Source organism: Zootoca vivipara, chromosome 16 (genome assembly GCF_965207765.1).
Source record: "Zootoca vivipara chromosome 16, rZooViv2.hap1.1, whole genome shotgun sequence".
NCBI lineage: Eukaryota > Metazoa > Chordata > Lepidosauria > Squamata > Lacertidae > Zootoca > Zootoca vivipara.
In genome coordinates this window covers 18577445-18599495 of record NC_142599.1, presented here as the reverse complement: position 1 = coordinate 18599495, position 22051 = coordinate 18577445, and the positions used below count along the sequence as shown (strand labels likewise).

Genomic DNA, 22051 nt, shown 5'->3' with positions numbered 1-22051 from the left:
TAGCTGTTACAGGAGCCCCCGGAAGTGTTTCTAGCATCATAATGTGCTCCGCCGGAGCAGGATCCTCATTGCTCCCGCCAGGAAGGGGCAATCGACTCAGCGCATCAGCATGGCACAACTGTTTCCCCGGCACATGGGTCAAGGTGTACTGGAACCCATTCAGGAATATTGACCAACGCAACATTCTGGGGGAGAGAATTTGTGGCGTTTGTTTGTTTGGGTTGAACAACCCTAACAGTGGTTTGTGGTCCGTTTCAATGGAGAAATGGCGACCGTACAAATAATCATAGAACCTTTTGATTCCGGACACAATAGCCAGTGCCTCTTTATCAATTTGAGCATAGTTGCGCTCTGTGGGCGACAACGTACGGGAATAGAAAGAGATGGGCTTTTCCGACCCATCCGGTTCCCTATGACTCAGCACAGCCCCCAGACCGTATTGAGAGGCATCACATGCCAGGACCAGCGGCTTTGACTCATCATAATGAGCAAGGACGCTCCTGCTACTCAGCATTCCTCGCAAGGAGTCAAAAGCCTTCTGCTGCTCCCGCCCCCATCGCCACACATTCTTTTTCTGCAATAGTCTATGTAATGGTTCAGCTACCGAAGCTTTCTGGGGTAAGAACGAATGATAAAAGTTAATAAGTCCCAGGAATGACTGCAACTCCGTCTTGTTCTGTGGTCGTGGTGCCTCGATGATGGCCTTAATCTTAGCATCTGTGGGGTGGATGCCTGATGCATCAATTTTAAACCCCAAGAAATCCACAGTTGGCACCCCAAAACTGCATTTTTCTTTTTTCAGTTGCAACCCCACCTCCTTGAACTTGAGCAACACTGCACGGACACGCGCAACCAGTTCCTGTGGGTCTTTTCCAGCAATCAAAACATCATCAAAAAATGGCAAGACCCCCGGCAGACCTCTTAACAGGCGTTCCATGAGCCCTTGAAAAATCCCTGGGGCCACACAAACTCCGAACTGTAATCTGTTAACTCTGAACGCCCCTTTATGTGTGACAATAGTCTGTGCTTCCGCTGATTGTGGGGTTACTGGCAGCTGTTGGTAAGCTTGTGCCAGGTCAATTTTGGCGAACACCTTGCCCCCAGCCAGTTTAGCCAACAGATGTGATACGACTGGAATGGGGTATGAGTTTCCCCTGAGTGCCTTATTGATAGTACATTTGTAATCTGCACATATCCTGACTTCCCCATTTGCTTTAAGGGGTGTGACGATTGGAGTCTCCCACTTAGCAGAGTCCACGGGTGAGAGAACTCCCTGCTTGACCAATTTATCCAGCTCTGCCTCGATCTTGGGTTGCAGTGCAAATGGCACTCGCCTTGGTTTGAGTCGGATTGGAGCCACCCCGGGGTCCAACTCGAAGTCAACTGGGGGCCCTTTATAACAACCCAGTTTTCCATTAAAGAGACCAGCAAATTCCTTGCATAATACCTCACTCATCTCAGGGCAGGTTTGGATTGAATTAAGCCCTGAGATACTCAGTCCCAGGGCAGGGAACCAGTCAGTGCCCAGGAGACTGGGGCGACTGCCCTTCGCAATCACCAGTTTGAGTACAGCCTGTTTGTCCCGGAACTGTACTCTCACGGCACACATTCCCATAACATGGATGCGGCCTGCTGAGTACGACTGCAAGGTTGCCGGAAAGGGCTCCAGAGGGGGCAACTTACCCCTGGGGAAGAATGTCTTCGCGGTCTGGTCCGACACGATGGTGAATGCGGATCCGGAGTCCACCTCCATGTCGCACTGCTGACCCTCAATCTTCACCTTGACGTGTGCCTTGCCTTGCGCTGGAAACTGCACGGCCCTCCCGTTGATCTCCGTTACGTAGTGGCAGTCCTTTAGAAAACGAGTTGCTGTGGGCGGTCTGCGATGCTCCAGTCTAGGTGCTCCTGTCGCTCCCGACGCCGCCGATCTACAGACCCTGGCGATGTGACCCGTCTTTCCGCACGTCTGGCAGATAGCATCCCTGAAACGACAACTCTTCCTTTCATGGTTTCCGCCACAACCTGGGCAACTGCCTCGGCGATCTCTGTGCACTGTGCAGGCCTGACGCACCGACTCGACCCCACGGACTGGGCTCTGGCTCGGAGTAGCCTCTAGCTCGTCCATGGCATGCGCAACTTCTATCTGTGGCTTAGTGGCCTTGCGACTGGCATCAAGCTCCTCTCTTTCATAATTCTCCGTGGCGGTGGCCTCTTTCAAGGCTGAAGCAAGGGTAACCTCTTCTTTAGCCACGATGCGTCTTCTGGCTTTCTTGCTGCCTTCAGTCCAATATAAATCCCCCCCCATAATAGTTGAGGCTACTGTTTTATGAAATATATCCCTGAAGCTATAGTTCTCCCTCTGCGTACCTCTGCGTTTTGAATACTGAAATCTGTCTTTTTAAGAGAAGCTGTATCATTGCATTTGTGTTGCCACTGGGGCTTTCCAGCAGCTTCTGGAATAAGCTGCTGTAAATTGGCCACAGTTAGCTCTGAGCTGCCATGTCACTAAATCAGCTCCAGATGTCATACAATAATGTCACACTTGTCACACGGGCTACTGAACTGGTCGCATAGGGGCCCATCGAATGATTTGAACTCCCATTAGCCCCAGCCAGTGTGGGTGTATGATGCTGAGGTTGATAGGAGTTGTGGTCCAAAACATTTAGAGGCCCTCAGGTCAGTGGCCCCCACTGTAGGGGCCACTGAGCAACTCTGCACCTAAGTGTAACCTCTCCCAAATATTCACGGCAGGATCCAATTCTCACAGCCAGCCAGCTGTGTTGCAGTTGCCTAGCAACCGGAATACACCTTCCTTATTCAATAAATGGGTGGCGCTGTGGGTTAAACCACTGAGCCTCTTGGGCTTGCTGATCAGAAAGTCGGCGGTTCGAATCCCCGCGACAGGGTGAGCTCCCGTTGCTCAGTCCCCAGCTCCTGCCAACCTAGCAGTTCGAAAGCACGTCAAAGTGCAAGTAGATAAATAGGGACCACTCCGGCGGGAAGGTAAACGGCATTTCCGTGTGCTGCTCTGGTTCGCCAGAAGCGGCTTTGTCATGCTGGCCACATGACCTGGAAGCCGTACGCCGGCTCCCTGGGCCAATAACGTGAGATGAGCGTGTAACCCCAGAGTCGGTCACGACTGGACCTAATGGTCAGGGGTCCTTTTTCCTTTACCTTTATTCAATAAATATTTCTTTCTTTCTTTTTTAAAAATATGTGGAGTACCAGTTACCAGGGGCGTACCCAGGATCAAAACGGGGGGGGGGGAGAGAGGGGAAGAGAGAGAGAAGGAAGGAAGGAAGGAAGGAAGGAAGGAAGGAAGGGGTGAGAGAGAGAGAAAAAGGAAGAAAGAAAGAGGGGGGAAGGAAGGATGGAAGGAAGGATGGAGCTCCCGTCCGCCCCCCCCCCCAACTCAGGCTGCTCCTCCCCCCTCCCATGTTCCTGTCGCTGGCTGCAGCCGCGGAGGGGGCGAAAACAGCCCGATTTCCATAACCCGCAACGACTTTTCCCCTTCAGTTTTCGGAGGGGAAAAGTGCGGGTTATGGTCCGTAAAATACTTTTTTTTTTTGCTTCTGGGGGGGCAGCTGCCCCCCGCCCCTCGCTGGGTATGCCCATGCCAGTTACATGCCTAGAGCTTTCAAATTCTCACACAACTGTGAAACTCACTGTGGGCCAGTCACCATCTTTTAGCTTGACCTCCTGCACAAGGTCGTTGTGAAGACCCTTCAGTGAGGCAGCAAATGCAGTGGTACCTTGGTTCTCAAACTTAATCCGTTCCAAAACCAAGGCTCGCTTTCCCATAGAAAGTAATGCAAAACGCATAAATCCGTTCCAGACTTTTTAAAAACAATCCCTAAAACTGCAATTTAACATGAATTTTACTATCTAACGAGACCATTGATCCATAAAATGAAAGCAATAATCAATTTCCTGTATTAAAACATAAATACCGGTAAGTATTGTAGATGATAAAAATTAAAATTAATTTTTTATTCTTACCGGCACTGATGATACTGTAGTCATTGTTTGGATGGAGGGCTTTTATCCATTTCCACAGTCACACAATCAATCAATCAATCAGTAGCTGAACCGGGTTCCTCACAGTCACAAAAACAAATTAACCGAAAAGCCGCAAAAACAAAAACACAAAATAAATAGCAAAAACAAAAGCGCCAAACTTAATCTGTTCCGGAAGTCCGTTTGACTTCTGAAATGTTTGAAAACCAAGGCGCGGCTTCTGATTGGTGCAGGCACCCTGGAAACAATAGCCGACAGCCACATCAGACGTTCAGCTTCCGAAAAACGTTCGAAAACCGGAACACTTACTTCCGGGTTTTCGGCATTTGGGAACGAAGTTACACTTGGGAACTCCCTGCACCTTGACCTTAGGCGTGTGTCTTTGCTGTATCATTTTTGGTATTTGTTAATGTCATTTTTTTTGTCCAGGCAAGCCTCCCCAGGTATGTAAAGCTGGCATGCATTTTCATATGCCTTTTTAAAAATAATGCATGTTCCTAACTGTCAATTTTATTTATATTTTGGTGTTGTTGTTCTTTTAAGTCTGCCTGTTTTTAACTTCAGACTCTTTATTTATTGTTTTAGTGTACATTTTATGTAAACAGCTTAGCGCCCCCCCCCTACCTTGCCCACCCAGTTAAGTGGTATACAAATTCTGCTATCTAAAAATACATAAAATAATATTTCCAAGCTGCTTTTCAACAACTTTCCCCAGCTGGAAACAAATATGTAAATCCCATTTGAAAGCAAACATTAAAATATAGCAGTTCAAAACACAAGCCAATTAAAAAACGCCTTGTACCTGAAAAATTAATTAAGAGCGCCAGGAACCCCCCAGCTGCATGTACAATAAAATCTTTGATTGAACGCCATAGAAAAAATATTCATCCCTAGCAACCAGGCACTTTTATTTTTTCCTCTGCAAACATGGGAGCTAGAAACCTTAAAGGCAGGGAGGAAAGGATATCTACCATAATCTGCATTGGATACCATTTGTAATTTCTTTGGGATCCTGTTAGGTGGAATAGAAATTTTGGCAAACTACAGTGAACTTCTGCAGGGAAACATGCTGTACCTGATAAGAACAATGTTCCACCTCATGGCATAGAACATTAAAAAAAACTATAGGTGTTGCCTGTGAGAACATGCTGGGAAGCTGCAGACCAAGGTGTATTGCCAAGCATCTTTAATTTCTGACATCTGTAACCCAGTTTCTTTTCCAACTTTTTTCTTATGAGCACTTCCAAGTTTTTCTTTCCAGGTTTGGGGGTTCCGGATCTTTGCTTTCGGAAGCAGCGCTAGCATGGCTTTTCCCAAAGTGTGGTACATGTGCCCCTGCTGTGGTCTAAACCACTGAGCCTCTTGGGCTTGCCGATCAGAAGGTTGGCAGTTTGAATCCGCGTGACAATCCCAGCTCCTGCCAATCTATCGTAGCAGTTCAAAAGCACACCAGTGAAAGTAGATAAATAGGTACCGCTGCAGCGGGAAGGTACCGGTAAACGGCGTTTCTGTGTGTTCTGGTTTCCGTCATGGTGTCCTGTTGTGCCAGAAGCGGTTTAGTCATGCTGGCCGCATGACCCGGAAAGCTGTCTGTGGACAAACGCCGGCTCCCTTGTCCTGAAAGCGAGTTGAGCGCCGCAACCCCATAGTCACCTTTGACTGGACTTAACCATTCAGGGGTCCTCTACCTTTACGTGATTCTCACAAGTTTGGGAAAACTTGCGTAGGGCAAATCGGAAGCTTTGAAAAGGGTTCTTAAATTGCACCAGCCTCTTTCATACGTTTTAAAACTTCCTCTCGGTTATTTTATACTTCCAGTAGTTCATCACCTTGAATTTTGCCTCCAGGTTTTGTTGACTGCAAAGAATATATGTCGGGTCACTGACCTTTCCACACTGCCAAGTGGATTAGCTTCCGAGTCTTGTACGGCTTATAGATCTGGAGCCTCGTTCCAACTCAGATAAGGCCTGTAGCTAGAGGGATGCCTTTTGCATGTGCCGGTGGTATAAATCTCTGCAAAATTCTCCCAACTTCCTTTCCCTTTTTCCTCTTTGCACAACCCTTCCATGCTGGCTGTTCCTAACGATACAGCTGGCAGTGGCTGGGCTGATTATGACCCAGTTCTGGCTGCAATAATCTAATTAGCTTCATTAAGAAGAGGGGGGCCTCCAGCATAATGTTGTGTTTCTCGATGTCTCTCTTTGCACCATGGAGTTGTGCAGACCTCTGGAAGCTGGTTGGCATCTCTCCAAGCGCTGGATCGATTGTGTATGCTGGGATAGGTTCATTTCCTGCTGGAGTGTGCGGGTTCATTATTTTCATTGTTTACAATCTCTTTATCCTGCCCAATATAAATTAACAGCATTCACGCTAGAGCTAGAAGGGGACCAGGTGTGTGTGTGTGTGTGTGTGTGTGTGTGTGTGTGTGTGTGTGTGTGTCATGGTAGTATCAAAGCATAATGCCGTGTTCAAAACGATGTACCGCAGAGGTTGCTATCATGTGTGATTCTTGCAAATGTTGAATTATGTGGCAATAAGACTGAACCCGAGAGATCTACCTAGCAGAAGAGACATCTGACGCAGAAAAGCGTTGTTTGCCTTGGAAAGAGGTGGCCCTTTGCACAATGGGCATGACCAGATCTTGTAATTAAGAGCATTTGGCAATTCAGTTTTACTGGCTCCATCGCAGGGAGTTCCTTGGCCCGGTAGGGGTTGGTTCACATATGTTGATATTTGGTAACAACATCCAGTACAGTGGTACCTTGGTTCTCAAACGCCTTGGTACTCAAACAACCTGGAACCCAAACACCCGGAAGTAAGTGTTCCGGTCTGGGAACTATTTCCGGAAGCCGAACGGGCTCCGTTTTGAGTGTTATGTTTCCGATTTGAGTGCCACACTTCCGTTTTGAGTGTTACACTGAAGTCTGTCTGTTTTTTCTATTTATTTTGCCCTTTTGTTTTTGCGGCTCTTTTTGTGACTGTGTGGAACCCAATCCAGCTACTGATTGATTGATTGATTGATTGTGTGACTGCAGTACATTGTTTATTGTTTTCATTTTATAGATCAATGGTCTCGTTAGATAGTAAAATTCATGTTAAGTTGCTGTTTTAGGGGTTGTTTTTAAAAGTCTGGAACGGATTAATCCGCTTTGCATTACTTTCTATGGGAAAGCGTACCTTGGTTTTGGAACAGACTTCCCAAACAGATTAAGTTTGAGAGTCAAGGTACCACTATAATGGTTCACATGTCAGAATGGGACCATCACAGAGAGAACGTGACATGATGCCACTTCCTCACCTTGAGCCTCCCGCTCATTTGTGCAGAGAGGAATCGAGCATGTCCGAAGCATTTTATTTGCCCAGGCTGTTCCTCACCACTGAATATGGTTAGAATCATAGAATCATAGAATCATAGAGTTGGAAGAGACCACAAGGGCCATCCAGTCCAACCCCCTGCCAAGCAGGAAACACCATCAAAGCATTCCTGACAGATGGCTGTCAAGCCTCTGCTTAAAGACCTTCAAAGAAGGAGACTCCACCACACTCCTTGGCAGCAAATTCCACTGCCGAACAGCTCTTACTGTCAGGAAGTTTTTCCTAATGTTTAGGTGGAATTTTCTTTCTTGTAGTTTGAATCCGTTGCTCCGTGTCCGCTTCTCTGGAGCAGCAGAAAACAACCGGTTGTTGAAGCTGGACCCTGCATTTGATCATTTTGATTTCTGTTTTATATAATACTAGCTGTGGGTTATTTGTCTGATTTCCCCTACCCTGTGCTGATCCATGATGTATCCCTGTGATTCCCCCACTCCTCCTCTCACCCCCCCCCGGCTTATCCCTGTAATTCCCCCTCGTCCCCCTCCCTCATCCCTGTGAATCCCCCAACTCTGTCCTGATCCATGACCTATTATGCCCCCTCTTCCCCCCACCCCACTTACCCCTGTGATTTCCCTCCTCTCCTCTGTCCAACCACCACCACCACCCCCGGTTATTCCTGTGACCTGTTCATTTTGCACGAAATCATTCCCCCAATGTGCGTGTTTTTGCCCTGTCCCAACCCTGACTCCCCTACCCATGTGTGTTATGTGAAATAACATTTATTCTACCCAAAGGCACGGCCCTGTAAAAGGCCCATATTCAGTTGATTCTATGCTGCGGCCTATTCGGCCCCCCCCATCCCCCCCAGGCAGGCCCCTAAATCCACTCAGCCTAGTCTGCAAAGCTGAGGCGAAATACTGTGGAGAGGGCAGGTTTCATCCCTGTGTTTCATCCTCACCCTGTTCTGACCCATTACCTATCCCTGCCCCCTATTCGAGCCCCCCCTTCCCCCCTAGGCAGGCCCCCACCTCCACTTGGCAATTTTGGGCCTTGTTGCTGCAAAAGGCCTGTTTTCAGTTGGTTGCTGTGGAATTTTGTGATGTCACCTGGTGGCGCGGCTTTCGAGGCAGCAGTGGGGCGATCTGCCTTTCTATTGGATGCCACTGGAGTCTTCAGAGCTTCTGCTGGTGATGTCTAATTTGGGCGCCACTTTTTTGTGTTTAATCATTATTTTAGGTATGAAAGGTTTCCTTTTTTGGAAAAAAAATTATGCCAGATCCCTCACTGATGGGCATGGAATGTTGTGGCCAAATTCGTTACATTACAGTTCAGCGGTTACGGAGAAAGGCTGTGACCTCTGCGCACACAATGCCTACATTTTTATATACTGTATATCAGGGGTCCCCAGACTACGGCCCCCAGGCCGGATGCGGCCCAATTAGCCTCCCAATCCGGCCCGCGACGACCCCCGCTGCCCGCTCTTACGGCGCACGGCGCGGCGGCGATCTTCAAAATCGTCAAAAAATCGCCGAAAATCCTTTGTGCGCATGCGTATGGGCCTCTCCCGACCCAGAAGAGGTAATTTCCGATGCACTTCCGGGTCGGGGGAGGCCCATACGCATGCGCACAAGCGATTTTCGGCGATTTTTTCCCGGCCGTGTGCGTGTGCGCATGCGCACGGGCGCGCACTCCCCCGCCCTCCGGCCCGCTGCGCACGCACTCCCCTGCTCTCCGGCCCACCGCGCGGTCAGCGCGGCATGCACCGGCCCGAAGCCCGGTAAGTCTGGGGACCCCTGCTGTATATAATGGTTTCAGATGCTTGTTTTCGATATATTGTCTTGGATATTTTTATTCAAAAGCTTTGTAACTCGCTTAGAAATTAAACATTGTACCACGTTAAACAGTCTGGGCTTCTCTCAAAGGACCCCGGCAACTAGAGGAGCAGGAAGTTGTATTGTGTGGCAGTACTGAACTAGAGTTTGTTAAGGGTGCTGCGTGCTGTTAGGAGACCCCGGTTACGTCAGCTGTGCCTGTTCCTTGAGATGTCTGGTTTGGCCGCAGTGACACACGCCTCAGTTACATCCTGTTTGGATCAGCTCTGCATGGGGCTGCCTTTGAAAAGTGCTCAGAAACTTCAACTGGCTCAAAAGAGCTGCAAACAGAGAGCTGACTGGGGCTGCTTTAGGCTATGGCTCCACCAGCTATTTGTCTGTTTCCAAGGCACAATGCGAAGTATGTATTTGTTTATGTATTTATTTATACATACCCCGGCCCTTTGGCTAGGTTTCCCAAGCCACTCTGGGCGGCTCCCAACAGAATATTAAAAACACGATAAAACATCAAACATTAAAAACTTCCCTAAACAGGGCTGCCTTCAGATGTCTTCTAAAAGTCAGGTGGTTGTTTATTTTCTTGACATCTGATGGGAGGGCGTTCCACAGGGCGGGCGCCACTACCGAGAAGGCCCTCTGCCTGGTTCCCTGCAACTTCACTTCTCGCAGAGATGGAACCGCCAGATGTCCCTCGGAGCTGGACCTCAGTGTCTGGGCTGAACGGTGGAGACACTCCTTCAGGTACACTGGACCGAGGCCGTTTAGGGCTTTGAAGGTCAGCACCAACACTTTGAATTGTGCTTGGAAACGTACTGGGATCCAATGCAGGTCTTTCAGGACTGGTGTTATATGGTCTCAGCGGCCACTCCGAGTCACCAGTCTAGCTGCCACATTAGTACTGATAATGACCTATAAAGCCCTTACATGGCTTACACCCAAGCGATCTGAAAGACCTCATTCCCTCATACGAACCTGCCTGGGTTCTGAGATCTTTGGGGGAAGCCCTTTCCTCGGTCCTGCCACCCTCACAGGCACCCTCACAGGGATGTGGGAGAGGGCCTTCTCGGTGGCTGCTCCCAGACTTTGGAACTCCCTCCCTAGAGAAGCTAGACTGGCTCCCTCCTTGCTGTGAAGACCTCCTTGTTCCACCAGGCTTTGGGGAACAGACTGCTCTTAATGAATGGGCTGATGTCGTGCTGTTTTTAGTGTTGCAAGCCGTTCTGATCTCCAAGCGGTGAGAGATTCCAGGGGTTCCTGGCGCAATTTCCAAGGGTCCATGGTTTATTTAAACATACCATACTTTTCCATCTATACCGGTAGGATAGATGGAATAAGACTCAAATTTAAGAAAATGGGGGGAGTTGGAACAGAGTTGTTGAGCTTTTTTTAGGGGGGGGGATTGCAGAAAATCACTCACCCGCCCCTGTCACAAGATCCACCTCCCATATGTCCCACCGCCGGCAGAAGCTGCCAATCACCCGCCCAACTGCCAGAGCATCAGCTAATCAACACCACCCATTGACGCAGCAACCAATCACACCGCACAATAGCCGCTGACAGCCGCAGCAGCAACCAATCAAATGTCCACCCTATGTACTGCCCATGTGTAAGGCGACCCCCACTTTTATGAATGGGAAAAAAAGAATCTTATACATGAAAAAGTACGGTATATACAACCTGAGCCTGCAATGCAGGGGTTCTCAGTGTTACACTCAAAGAAGGTCTTCCCAGTTCCATCAGCACAGTCCAATCAGACATCAGCCGATTCATTGTGCTGTCCTAATACAGGAGTAGTCAACCTTTTTATACCTCCTGCCCACTAATGCATCTTTCTTGATGGTAAAATTTCCTTACCGCCCACCAGTGCTTGATGGAAGCAGGATTCAGCTTGTGCCGTAGAACCCCCTACCACCCACCTAGGATCCTGAACCCCTGCTAGTGGGCGGTAGGAACCAGGTTGACAACCCCTGTCCTAATAGCACATCCCTAGGCTATTGCCCAACACAGAAGCTCAACCTGCCTTAATTCGCACTTGACACTTGGCTTAATTAAAGCATCATCAGTGTCTAGCACACACTGGGTCTGTTTACCCAGTTTTAACAGTCCAAACATTGATTAAATTCTAACACTACTGGTTTCAGGAACGTAGGGTGTCTGACACCCATGAACAATAATTACATTATTGCAATTATTTGTGTGTCTTAAACCAATTTTATATATGTATAGAGTTTTAATTCTAATAATGTTTAATTGTTGTTGTTTTCTATATTTTTAGTGATTCTTGGTTTTTATCTGTAAGTCGCCTTGAGTCATGTTAGGGGGAAAGGCGGGGTACATAGGTGCCAAGTTCCGGATTGAAAAATCCGGGATCAGCAGCACTGCGGCACCGCAAGTCACTTCTACATGCGTAGAAGCGACTTCCGATGCCGCTGTGCCCATTTCCAAAATGTCCACAGTGCCAGAAGTCGCTTCTACGCATGTCCGGAAGTGCATAGAAGCGACTTCCGGTGCCGGCGCGGCACCAAAAAAACATGGCCGCCGGCAGGAGCTCCGTAATCCGGGGGAATCCGGGGTATTTTGCCATTTGGGACACCTGCGGGAAACGGTAAGAAAATACGGGGGTTTCCCGGGGAAAATGGGGTACTTGGCAGCTATGGCGGGGTATAAACAAACAAACAAACAAAAATACCCCCCTCATGGAACTACAATTCCCAGAGTTTGCTGGGGAGAGGAATTGATTGTTAAGCCACTCTGGGAACTGCAGCTCTCAGCACCCTTAACAAACTATAATTCCTAGGATTCGGGGAAAGCCAATGGTTGTTTAAAGTGGTACGATACTGCTTAAAATGTATAGCGGAGAGAGCTATTTTATTTGGAAATAAGTCCCACAGTATTCAACAGGACTTATATTCTGGGGATGTGTAGGTAGCATTATAGAAAAGTGTGAGAGCAAAACTCTGTAACGGGATCCTAAATCTTTACACATCCGTGTTTTTCATTTTTCTCCTCAGTTCCGCGAGAACATCCAGGATATCTTTCCTCTGATGCCTCTCACAGAGGACTACTATCTCTTGAAATGGCTCCGAGGTAAGAAGGCCTGGGGGTTGTTTGCTTTGTGCCAGGGAACACTTGATGTAGTGGTTAGCTCAATAGCATCTGCACCAACTGGCAGTGACTCTCTAGGATTTCAGGTGGCCCTTTGGGCTAAAACCACTGAGCCTCTTGGGCTGGTACCAAGAAGGATGCAAGACGCGGGTGGCACTGTGGGTTAAACCACTGAGCCTAGGGCTTGCCGATCAGAAGGTCAGTGGTTCGAATCCCCGCAACGGGGTGAGCTCCCGTTGCTCTGTCCCAGCTCCTGCCAACCTAGCAGTTCAAAAGCACGCCAGTGCAAGTAGATAAATAGGTACCACTGTGGCGGGAAGGTAAACGGCGTTTCCGTGCACTCTGGTTTCCGTCACGGTGTCCCGTTGCGCCAGAAGCGGTTCAGTCCTGCTGGCCACATGACCCGGAAAGCTGCCTGTGGACAAATGCTGGCTCCCTCAACCTGAAAGCGAGATGAGTGCCGCAACCCCATAGTCGCCTTTGACTGGACTTAACCATCCAGGGGTCCTTTCTCTCCCAGCCCTACCTGGAGATGCTGGGGATTGAAACTGGGATTTTCTGCATGAGCAGAAAAGAACCTTTTCTCTGGTTCTTTGGTGGTTTTTGTAGACTTGCCTGCAAGTGCTCCCAAGTGTAAATATATCGGCTGCGGCCTGGAAGCTGGTATGGAGAGCTAGACAGGCCTTTGCAGGAACAAGAGGAATGTGTGTGTGTGTGTGTGTGTGTGTGTGTGTGTGTGTGTTTATCTTCCCTAACTGGGATGAACGGAGAGAGTCGTGTTTTTTTATCACCCAAGATTCCTTTGCTTGCACTTTCTCTGTTTGGTAAAGTCCAAAAACCAGAACGTCCCAGGCACGGGCTTTGCATTAAACACAGCGGGTTCACAAAGAGGCGGATCTTGTTCAGAATTCCAAGGCCGGGCCCAGGTGACTGAGTGCTCAATCCAGATAACAATGTGTGTGGCTAGCCATGGTCACGCAAACTTGGTACAGATTTCCCTGTTCTTTTTTAAACGGAGACACCAACCTAATATGCTCCAGGTCAGCATTTCTCCACCTCTTCCAGCCCATACCCCCTTTTAGCTAACGTAAAAATCCCACACTCCTCCTTTAAGCCTGGTTCCTCTAATTATTTTATTATTTTATTTAACTTTTACAATGGATTGAAGTTTTGTGATTTTTTTAAAAAAACTTATATCTGCCTATATACATAAAAACGTAAGGCTGTTGCCACAATGCAGTTTGTGCGGCTGCCAAGTCCCACAGGAGGAATGGCAGGCCGGCAAGCGAGTGAACGGGGTGGAGCAGGGGCGCTTCACACAGCGGTTTAGTGAGGCACTTTGTGAAGTGGCTCCCCAGTCATTTAAAAGGGGAAAGGGCCTTGGATCAAGCTGGGGGGGGGATAGGTGAGGGGGTGGGTGAGGTGTAAATTGAGTGGAGAGCGTCTAGCAAAGGAGCAGGTGGGTTGTTGAGTGGAGTGAGCAGGGGGGGCAGTCCCTAGTGGTACAATTTTTTAAAAAAATACTCACCCCTCCCACCCTGAGATCTTCATACACCCTCCTGACCATTTGTTCTTCTCACTGGGGCTGATGGGAGCAGATAGTTTTGTGGGGGTTTTTGTTAACCTGATTTGGGAATGTTTCCACTCGCTTCAGGAAATTTCCTGTCGCTCTAGATCAGGCATCTCCAAACTGCGGCCCTCCAGATGTTTTGGCCTACAACTCCCATGATCCCTAGCTAACAGGACCAGTGGTTGGGGAAGATGGGAATTGTAGTCCAAAACATCTGGAGGGCCGAAGTTTGGGGATGCCTGCTCTACATCAAGGCTAGTCAATGCGGTGAACGCCAGACGTTGTTGGACTACAATTCCCAGCAGCCCCAGCCAGCCTGGCAAAGTGGGCAGAGGCAATGGGAGTCGTAGTCCAAAACATCTGGAGGGCACCAGGTTGGGGAATGGGCAAACTTGGAACATATTTTTATTAGGCGACTCATAATCAAAATAAGCTGGATTTTTTTTAAAAAAAATCTCTCTTTCCTTCTCCATGATGGCTCACCACATTGCTGTCTCTGTTTTATTACATTTATATGCCAGCTTTACTCCAAGTAGCTCCAAGTGGCACACATGGTTTCACTCCTCCCCACTTTATCCCCACAACACACCTGTGAAGTAGGTTAGGGCTGACCTGTGTGCCAGGGAAGAGCTTCGCAATAAGTGCAATTAAACCCACAGAGTTTCTTCTTCAAGTCCGCCAGACTCTTATTTCAACCAGTTCTGCCACTTGAGACTCTGCCCTGGAGTTTCTTCCTGTTGGGAAGATAAGGCTCTCCAGTGCGAGATTAAACATTATCTGGCTGTTATCGCAGCCTTATCTCCCTTTCCCTGGCCCCTGATATTCCCCGAAGTCCTATTAGCCCTGTGTTGCAATGGAGAGATGTTGCAACACAAGGGGCCGGCCCTACCATTAGGCGTAGTTACCCATTCCCCCTCTTTCTCAGCTGATACCCTAGTGAACATACCACGGAGCTGTGCCCCTTCCTCAAATGGTGATGCTAATAACGTATTGTCAGGGCTGGTGTACGGCTTCCCACAACCAAAGACCACCAAGGCTCCGTGATGGCTTTTCAGATTTTAATACTATATACACATGTACAGTTCAGAGTTCAGAAAGACATGACTTCCTATTCCGAGTCAGAATCCGGAACTGGCGCACGTCTCGATCTACGCCAGCAAAACAACCTCGGCCCGCCTCGTTTCCTTCTTTGCTCCTGACGCTTTCCCCATCTACGGACCTCAGGGGAGGGAGCGGGGCCAGACCTCTCCCCCGAACTGCTCAACAGCCTCGATTCCCCAACTTCCGATACCTCCCCTGCTGCAGTACCTTTGGACACCTCCTCTTCCGCGCGTGCATCGGTAGCATCCCTAGACCCCTCCGCCTCGCTCAGAGCCCTTGCACCGCCTTCCAGCTCGTGCTCCAGCCAGCCCTCCTCTTGCTCAGCTGGTCCCCTTAGTTCCTGTCCCTGGGCGAACTCGCTCCCCACCCAGAGTCCACTGACATGTATGTATTAGAGTATCATTAGGAGTGTACGGAGCTGCCTTATGCCGAGTCAAACCAAAGGTCCACCTAGCTCAGTACTGTCTACAGAGACTGGCAGCAGCTCTTTGGGGTGTCAAGGCGGGGATCTCTCTCAGCCCTAAGTGGAGATGCCAGGGAATGAACCTGGGACCAAGGCAGATGCACTACTGCTGAGCTATTATCCTTCCCACTAAAACATCATCATCATCATCATCATCATCATCATCATCATCATCATCATCATCATATATTTGTGAAAATGTGTGTTTAAGGCCCTCAGGCGAGCCCTGCTGGATCAAGCCAAAGACCCATGTGGTCCAACATCCTGTTTCCACAGTGGCCAACTCGTAGTCTCATTGTTGAGCAACAGCCTGCAGAGCTTAGTGGAGTGGGAGACCAGCCAACTAGAAGGTGTCGCTGAGATCATAGAATCATAGAATCGTAGAGTTGGAAGAGACCACAAGGGCCATCCAGTCCAACCCCCTGCCGAGCAGGAAACACCATCAAAGCATTCTTGACATATGCCTGTCAAGCCTCTGCTTAAAGACCTCCAAAGAAGGAGACTCCTTGGTAACACTCCTTGGTAACAAATTCCACTGCCGAACAGCTCTTACTGTCAGATGTCCTCATCCAAAGTCAGGTCCAGTCCTAGGGTCAGCCAAACAGCAACCCATGTGGTCAGATGGTCCAGGGGGCAGGGAATCCGATGATCAGGTGGGGTCAAGGGTCAAGATGAGCAGAAAACAGCAAGGAACTACAAGTATTGTTTATAACCGCTGACTGCTGCTGGAAACCCTGCTTAAGAAGGTTTTCATCAGCACCTTCTCCTCTGTGCCCTTGAGGCTGATTGGCTGCGGCTGGAGTCAGTCTGCCTTCTCCCCTTCGAGCTGCTGTTCAGCAGGCGAAACAGACTCCTGGCCCATGAGATTCAGAAGTGTTTCCTTCTCCGACAGTGGAGGCGAAATGTGGCCGTCGAGGTTGGTCCTCATCCATGAATTGGCCTGAATATCCCTTTTAAAGCCATCCAAATTGGCTGCCACTATCTCTTGGGGGAACAAATTCCAGAGGTTGGCTCCTGGATCCTTTTTGGCTGCCTTTTTCTGAACCTGTTCCAGGCCTTGCCACCTGGCCTACTTGCCCTTTTGGTCTTGTTTTAATCAGGGGAAAACCTGCCAAAGGATAAGAGTCCATAGATCAGATTCAGGTGCTCTGCCTGTCACCTGAAATCTGCCAGAAGGGGTTGCCTCTGGCTGGGAAGCCTCTGACTTGACCTGGCCAGAAAGAAGATTCCACCTAAACATTAGGAAGAACTTCATGACAGTAAGAGCTGTTCGGCAGTGGAATTTGCTACCAAGGAGTGTGGTGGAGTCTCCTTCTTTGGAGGTCTTTAAGCAGAGGCTTGACAGGCATATGTCAAGAATGCTTTGATGGTGTTTCCTGCTTGGCAGGGGGTTGGACTGGATGGCCCTTGTGGTCTCTTCCAACTTCCATGATTCTATGATTCTATGATTCTATCTCCCATCTCCCTCCCCCACCCCCACCCCTTCTCTCTCCTTAAGATGGATCCTGACCTTCAAAATAAACTTGGTTCTTGCAAGCTACTGCCCTCTGGTTCAGTGGCATTTCTTGGGTGTGATCCTGAAAAGGGAGATGTTGTCAAGGTGTAATTAATCCTTGAAGGCGCTAGCTGTGAAGAGCCGCCCTCCTAATCCCTGATTATGTTCCACTGAGAATAAAAACAGGATCAGGCACTCCCCATCAGACACCTACACCCTGGGGTCTAATTAACAGGTTGCACCAGCTCCTGCGGTAATGTATAGTGACCGGCTACCTGCTTGTCGCACAAACAATTGTACAACTGATATTTATAAGGAAGTCAGAGGTGAAATGGTAACCTCTGCTGCAGGATTTTGTAATGGTTTTGCAAACATCAATGGTTATAGAACAGTAGAGCTGGAATGAACCTCAAGGTTCATCTAGTTCAGGGGTCAGCAAACTTTTTCAGCAGGGGGCCGGTCCACTGTCCTTCACACCTTGCGGGACGCCGGACTATAAGCCACCCCCCGACTCTCTCCTCCCTTCCCCACAGCACCGGATAAGCCCCGGTGGCTGCTTACCTGTGTCTTGCGAGCAGTAGGGGCTGGCAGCGGCGGCGGAGGGACGATGAGTGGCGCACGAAAGGGTTACAGAGAGGGGCTGCTTAAAACAGCGGCTGCTCAACAAAGCCCAGCCCCCTTCTTTCTCTAGGCAGGGCAGGGAGAAGCCAGGAGGGAGGGAGGAGGAGGCGGCGCCACCGCTGTGTGAGGGAGAGGGAAAGAATGTGCGTGCTGCCGATCCGCATGGCGATTCCCGGACCTTCCGCGGGCCAGATCTGGAAGGCAATTGGGCCTGATCTGGCCCGCGGGCCTTAGTTTGCCGACCTCCAACCCTGATGCAATGCAGGAATTGCAGCTGAAGAATTCCACTGGCTGAAGAATTCCACTGTTAAAAAGCTCTTGGCATCATTCCTAACATTTAGACAGAATCTCCTTTCTTGTCATTTGAATCAGTTAGTTCGGGTTCAACCCTCTCGAGCAGCAGAAAACAAACTTGCTCCATCTTCCCCGTGACAGCCCTTCAGATACCTGACGATGAAACGGTCACGTTTGATGTGAGAAGGAGTGATGGGAAAGCAGGAATAAATAAAAGTGGAGACCCTGGGGCCAAATGACGCTCGCTCAGCGTGTCGCTTTTAAGTTGGGCGAGTCTTTGTTTACCACAAATGGCAGCTGTGGGGAATCCGTTTTTGAAATGTAGCGACCTTGCTTGTTTATTGGAAGGATTTGCCCTTCAAACAGAAGCACATCTGGAAATGGGTGCAAATAGGGCGCAAGCCAAAAGAGCTGGGTACATATAGGTGTTGTTACCTTTTAGCACAGGTATTTTGCAGGTTGGTCTCTAACCCTTCATGATCTTCTTTGCAGCTCGGTGTTTTGACTTGCAGAAGTCTGAAGCCATGCTCCGGAAGGTAAGAGGATTATTATTATAATTATCAAAACAGATCCATGAAAATCATAAACTTCACATTGATAATTTGTATAACGCAGTGGTTCAAAAACAGTGGTCTAAGTGCCACTTCATTCAAGTAGTCTGCAGTGTGACTGTGGATTTGCAACTGAAAGCAGGAGAGCGCATGGCTGTTGTGTTACATATTCATATTGCTTTTTAATTGCATTTTTAATGCTTGTCTTTCTTTACCTTGCATTTTATGTTATTGTATAAAATACCATTTTTATTTTTATTTTTGCATTCTCTGGAATTGTAATACAGCAAAATGCACTATATATGAGAAAGCAATAAAAATACAATTTAAAATCACGCAGCCCCTAGTATAACGTCGCACCACGTCCACAACAGGCAGAAAAATCATTAAGTGGTCCATCAAGACCCTCATTTTGGGGGGGGGGGGTTTGAGGATAATGCATCCCAGCAGGCTCAGCATATCACAGAATACATTGGTTCCCAAAAGGCTTTGTAAAAGTGGCCTAGTTTGCATATATAACAACTTAGGGGCTGCCACAGAGAAGGCCCTCTCCTGGGCTCCCACCCACCCCCTGAACTTTTGAGTGCTGATCTTCACTCCCAGGAGTGTCTGTAGGGAAGGAGGTGGCCTTTCTGGAAACGGGTCCATAAGAATTTAGGACTTTATAAACACCTTGAATTGGGCCTGAAAACAAACCCGCAGCCGGTGCTGCTGTTTGAGAACAGCGGTTGTATGAGCTCTAAGGTTAACGCCAGCCCATAATCTGGCTGCTGCATTTGGGGCCAGCTGCCATTTCTGTGTTGCCTTCAAGGGCAGCCCTATCTCGTGTCTGACCTACCATTTGTCTTCTTCACTAATAGCTTTCCCTTTTTTGGTTCCCCCCCAAACAGCACATTGAATGCCGGAAGCACATGGATGCAGATCATATCCTGGATTGGAAGGCCCCAGAGGTGCGTTCCTAATTTATTGGCTTTGTCCATATGTCTGATCCTGCCCCAAATTTTCCTCTTACGCATAACCAGCTGCCTCTTTACCCTCGGCCTGCTCACCTGCTTGTATATTGACACCCACAGGTCATTACGAAGTACATGGCCGGGGGAAGATGCGGTTTTGACCGTGAAGGCTGCCCCATCTGGTACGAGATCATTGGACCTCTTGACGCCAAAGGGATCCTCTTCTCAGCTTCGAAACAAGATTTGCTTAAAAAAAAGTTCCAGGACTGTGAGCTTCTACGGCATCTGTGTGTGGAGCAGAGTGAGAAGGTAAGGCCTTGGTACCCGGCCTAGAATGCCTGGTTTTATGTCTGCCACATTCATGTCCTACAGGCAGCAACCAATTTTACATGCGTTCAATTGATGCATGATCGCACATGCGCATCCAACATTTCTCTGATGAAAATAGGGACATCCATGGCTGGCTTGCCCTAGCCACTCTGGCCAGCTTCCAACATATATAAAAGCATAATAAAATATTAAACATTTAAAGAGTTTGCTATTACAGGGCTGCCTTCAGATGTCTGCTGAAGGTTGTATCCTTATCTCCTTGGCTCAGGGGTTGCATAACTCCATACCCTCCAACATTTCTCCAATGAAAATAGGGGTGTCCTAAGGAAAAACGAGACATTCCGGGATCGAATCAGAAACCGGGACTCCTGCTTCTGTAAATCTGGGACTGTCCCTGGGAAACAAGGACGCTTGGAGGGTGTGCATGCATGCACCATGGTGGCCCAGAAGTGGTCGGAAAAGGGGGCGTAACAGGGCAGGGGCATAATGGGCTTATGCATGCGCCACCGTTGCACATGATGACCTGGAATACAACCCCAACGCAAATCGGAGATGGCCTGCACGTTTAAAGTACAGTGGTGCCTCGCTAGACGAATTTAATTCGTTCCACGGGTCTATTCTTATAACGAAAAATTCGTCTAGCGAACCCCATAGGAATGCATTGAAATTTTTTTTGAATTTTTTTTTGCCCGTAGGAACGCATCAATTGAATTTCAATGCATTCCTATGGGAAACCGCAATTCGCTAGACAATTTTTTCGTAAAACGAATTCGTCTAGCGAGGCAACCTCTGCTAGAAAAATCATTTCTTTAAGCAAAAATTTCGTCTTACAGTTCGTTAAGCGAGGCACTACTGTACCATGATACGATTTTAAACAGTCATGTTTTTTTCTTCCCCACCCCCTCACAAAGCTACAATTCCCAGAAGTATTTGGCAAGCTTTCCCTCTTTGCAGGGAACTCCAGGAACGGTAGCTCTGCGAGGAGGAATATCGAGGTGTCTCCTAACTACTTTCAGCCCCCGTAACAAACTACAGCTCCCACAGCTCTTAAGCGTACTTAACAAACCACAGTACTGGCAGGCTTGTCTTAATGTTCTTAAGAGGCTCTCCTTTAAAACATAGTCTTCTGCCTGTGGTCACCTGTTACATTGGCTATGAATTTTTGTGTCATACCCTCCAACTCCCGGATTGAAAAATCCGGGATCAGCAGCGGCGCGGCACCGGAAGTGGCTTCTACGCTTGTCCAGACATGCGCAGAAGCGACTTCCAGTGCCGGGCTGCCCGTGTCTGCATGTCTGGGCACCAGAAATCGCTTCTGCGCATGTCCAGACATGGGCAGACAGCCGGGAGCCGGGACATGGCCACCGGCAGGAGCTAAATCCGGGGGACTTACGGAATATTAATCAATTCAGGATGACAGCGGGAAACTGTAACAAAATACGGGGGCTTGCCATGGAAAAACGGGAGACTTGGCAGCTATGAATTTTGTGTGGAATTCTTCAGCACAGTCACCCACCAACATTCTGGCCATGGGATGGTGGGGTATCCGATCTCAACTGCTAAATGTAAAGAATAGCCAACCTGGTGCCGACCCGGATGTTTTGGGACTGTAATTTCACCCTAGCCAGGACAGCTTTATCACATTGTCCAAAATGGATTCCTGGTTGCAGGGGGTTCGACTACTAGATGACCCTTGTGGTCCCTTCCCACTCTAGAATTCTGTGATTCTATATAAACATATGGAGGACACCAACATGGCAAAAGGTAGGGGGAGGAATGGTTGTAGATGTTTTTGTCTAAACCATGTTTTGTCTTTTCTCTCTCTCTCTCTCTCTCTCTCTCTCCCTCTCTCTCTCCCTCCCTCCCTCCCTCCCTCCCTCTTTAAAGCTGGGGAGGAGAATTGAAACTGTCATGATGATTTACGATTTTGAAGGGCTGGGCCTGAAGCATCTCTGGAAGCCAGCTGTGGATGCCTATTCTGAGGTGAGAATGGCAGGGAACCCACCCCATTGCATCGCTGAATGAATGTATCTGCTGTCTGGGGTGCAGTTTTAGTCCTGTACAGCGGTACCTCGGGTTACAGATGCTTCAGTTTACAGACTCCGCTAACCCAGAAATAGTACCTCGAGTTAAGAACTTTGCTTCAGGATGAGAACAGAAAATGCATGGCGGCAGCAGCGGGAGGCCCCATTAGCTAAAGTGGTACCTCAGGTTAAGAAAAGTTTCAGGTTAAGAACGGACCTCCAGAACGAATTAAGTTCTTAACCCGAGGTACCACTGTATATTTGTCCCAAGAATTCCCTCCCCACAACAGAATTGTGTGTGGCACCTTCAGTATGTCATATGCCGGAGACACATCTCCCCACCCCCAAATATATTTATTTGATTTTCAATATTCAAATTT

At 48.6% G+C, this 22051-nt stretch overlaps 1 protein-coding gene and 1 long non-coding RNA gene across 4 annotated transcripts in view; one reads left to right on the top strand and one right to left on the bottom strand.

Moving 5' to 3' along the window:
• Nucleotides 1–22051, top strand: part of SEC14L2 (SEC14 like lipid binding 2) — a 45401-nt gene that overhangs the window by 8718 nt on the left and 14632 nt on the right. Inside the window, exons 1-6 of one of the 2 annotated variants that reach the window (XM_088659692.1) lie at nt 919–1060; nt 12176–12251; nt 18306–18349; nt 19255–19314; nt 19438–19626; nt 21535–21630. In XM_088659692.1, the coding sequence (XP_088515818.1) occupies nt 12209–12251; nt 18306–18349; nt 19255–19314; nt 19438–19626; nt 21535–21630 (432 nt within the window). In that variant the 5' untranslated portion in view covers nt 919–1060; nt 12176–12208. Of the gene's footprint in view, nt 1–918; nt 1061–12175; nt 12252–18305; nt 18350–19254; nt 19315–19437; nt 19627–21534; nt 21631–22051 lie in introns of those variants that run through there. The other variant, XM_035097769.3, reaches the window with a different exon arrangement.
• Nucleotides 14884–19438, bottom strand: LOC148683107 (uncharacterized). Of its 2 annotated transcripts, XR_015947481.1 has the most exons (3): nt 18249–19438; nt 16914–17966; nt 14884–16511 (listed from the first exon to the last, which is right to left on the bottom strand). It is a non-coding gene; the product is annotated as an uncharacterized LOC148683107 (long non-coding RNA). The 2 variants fall into 2 exon arrangements; XR_015947480.1 differs by having other exon boundaries at nt 16914–19438.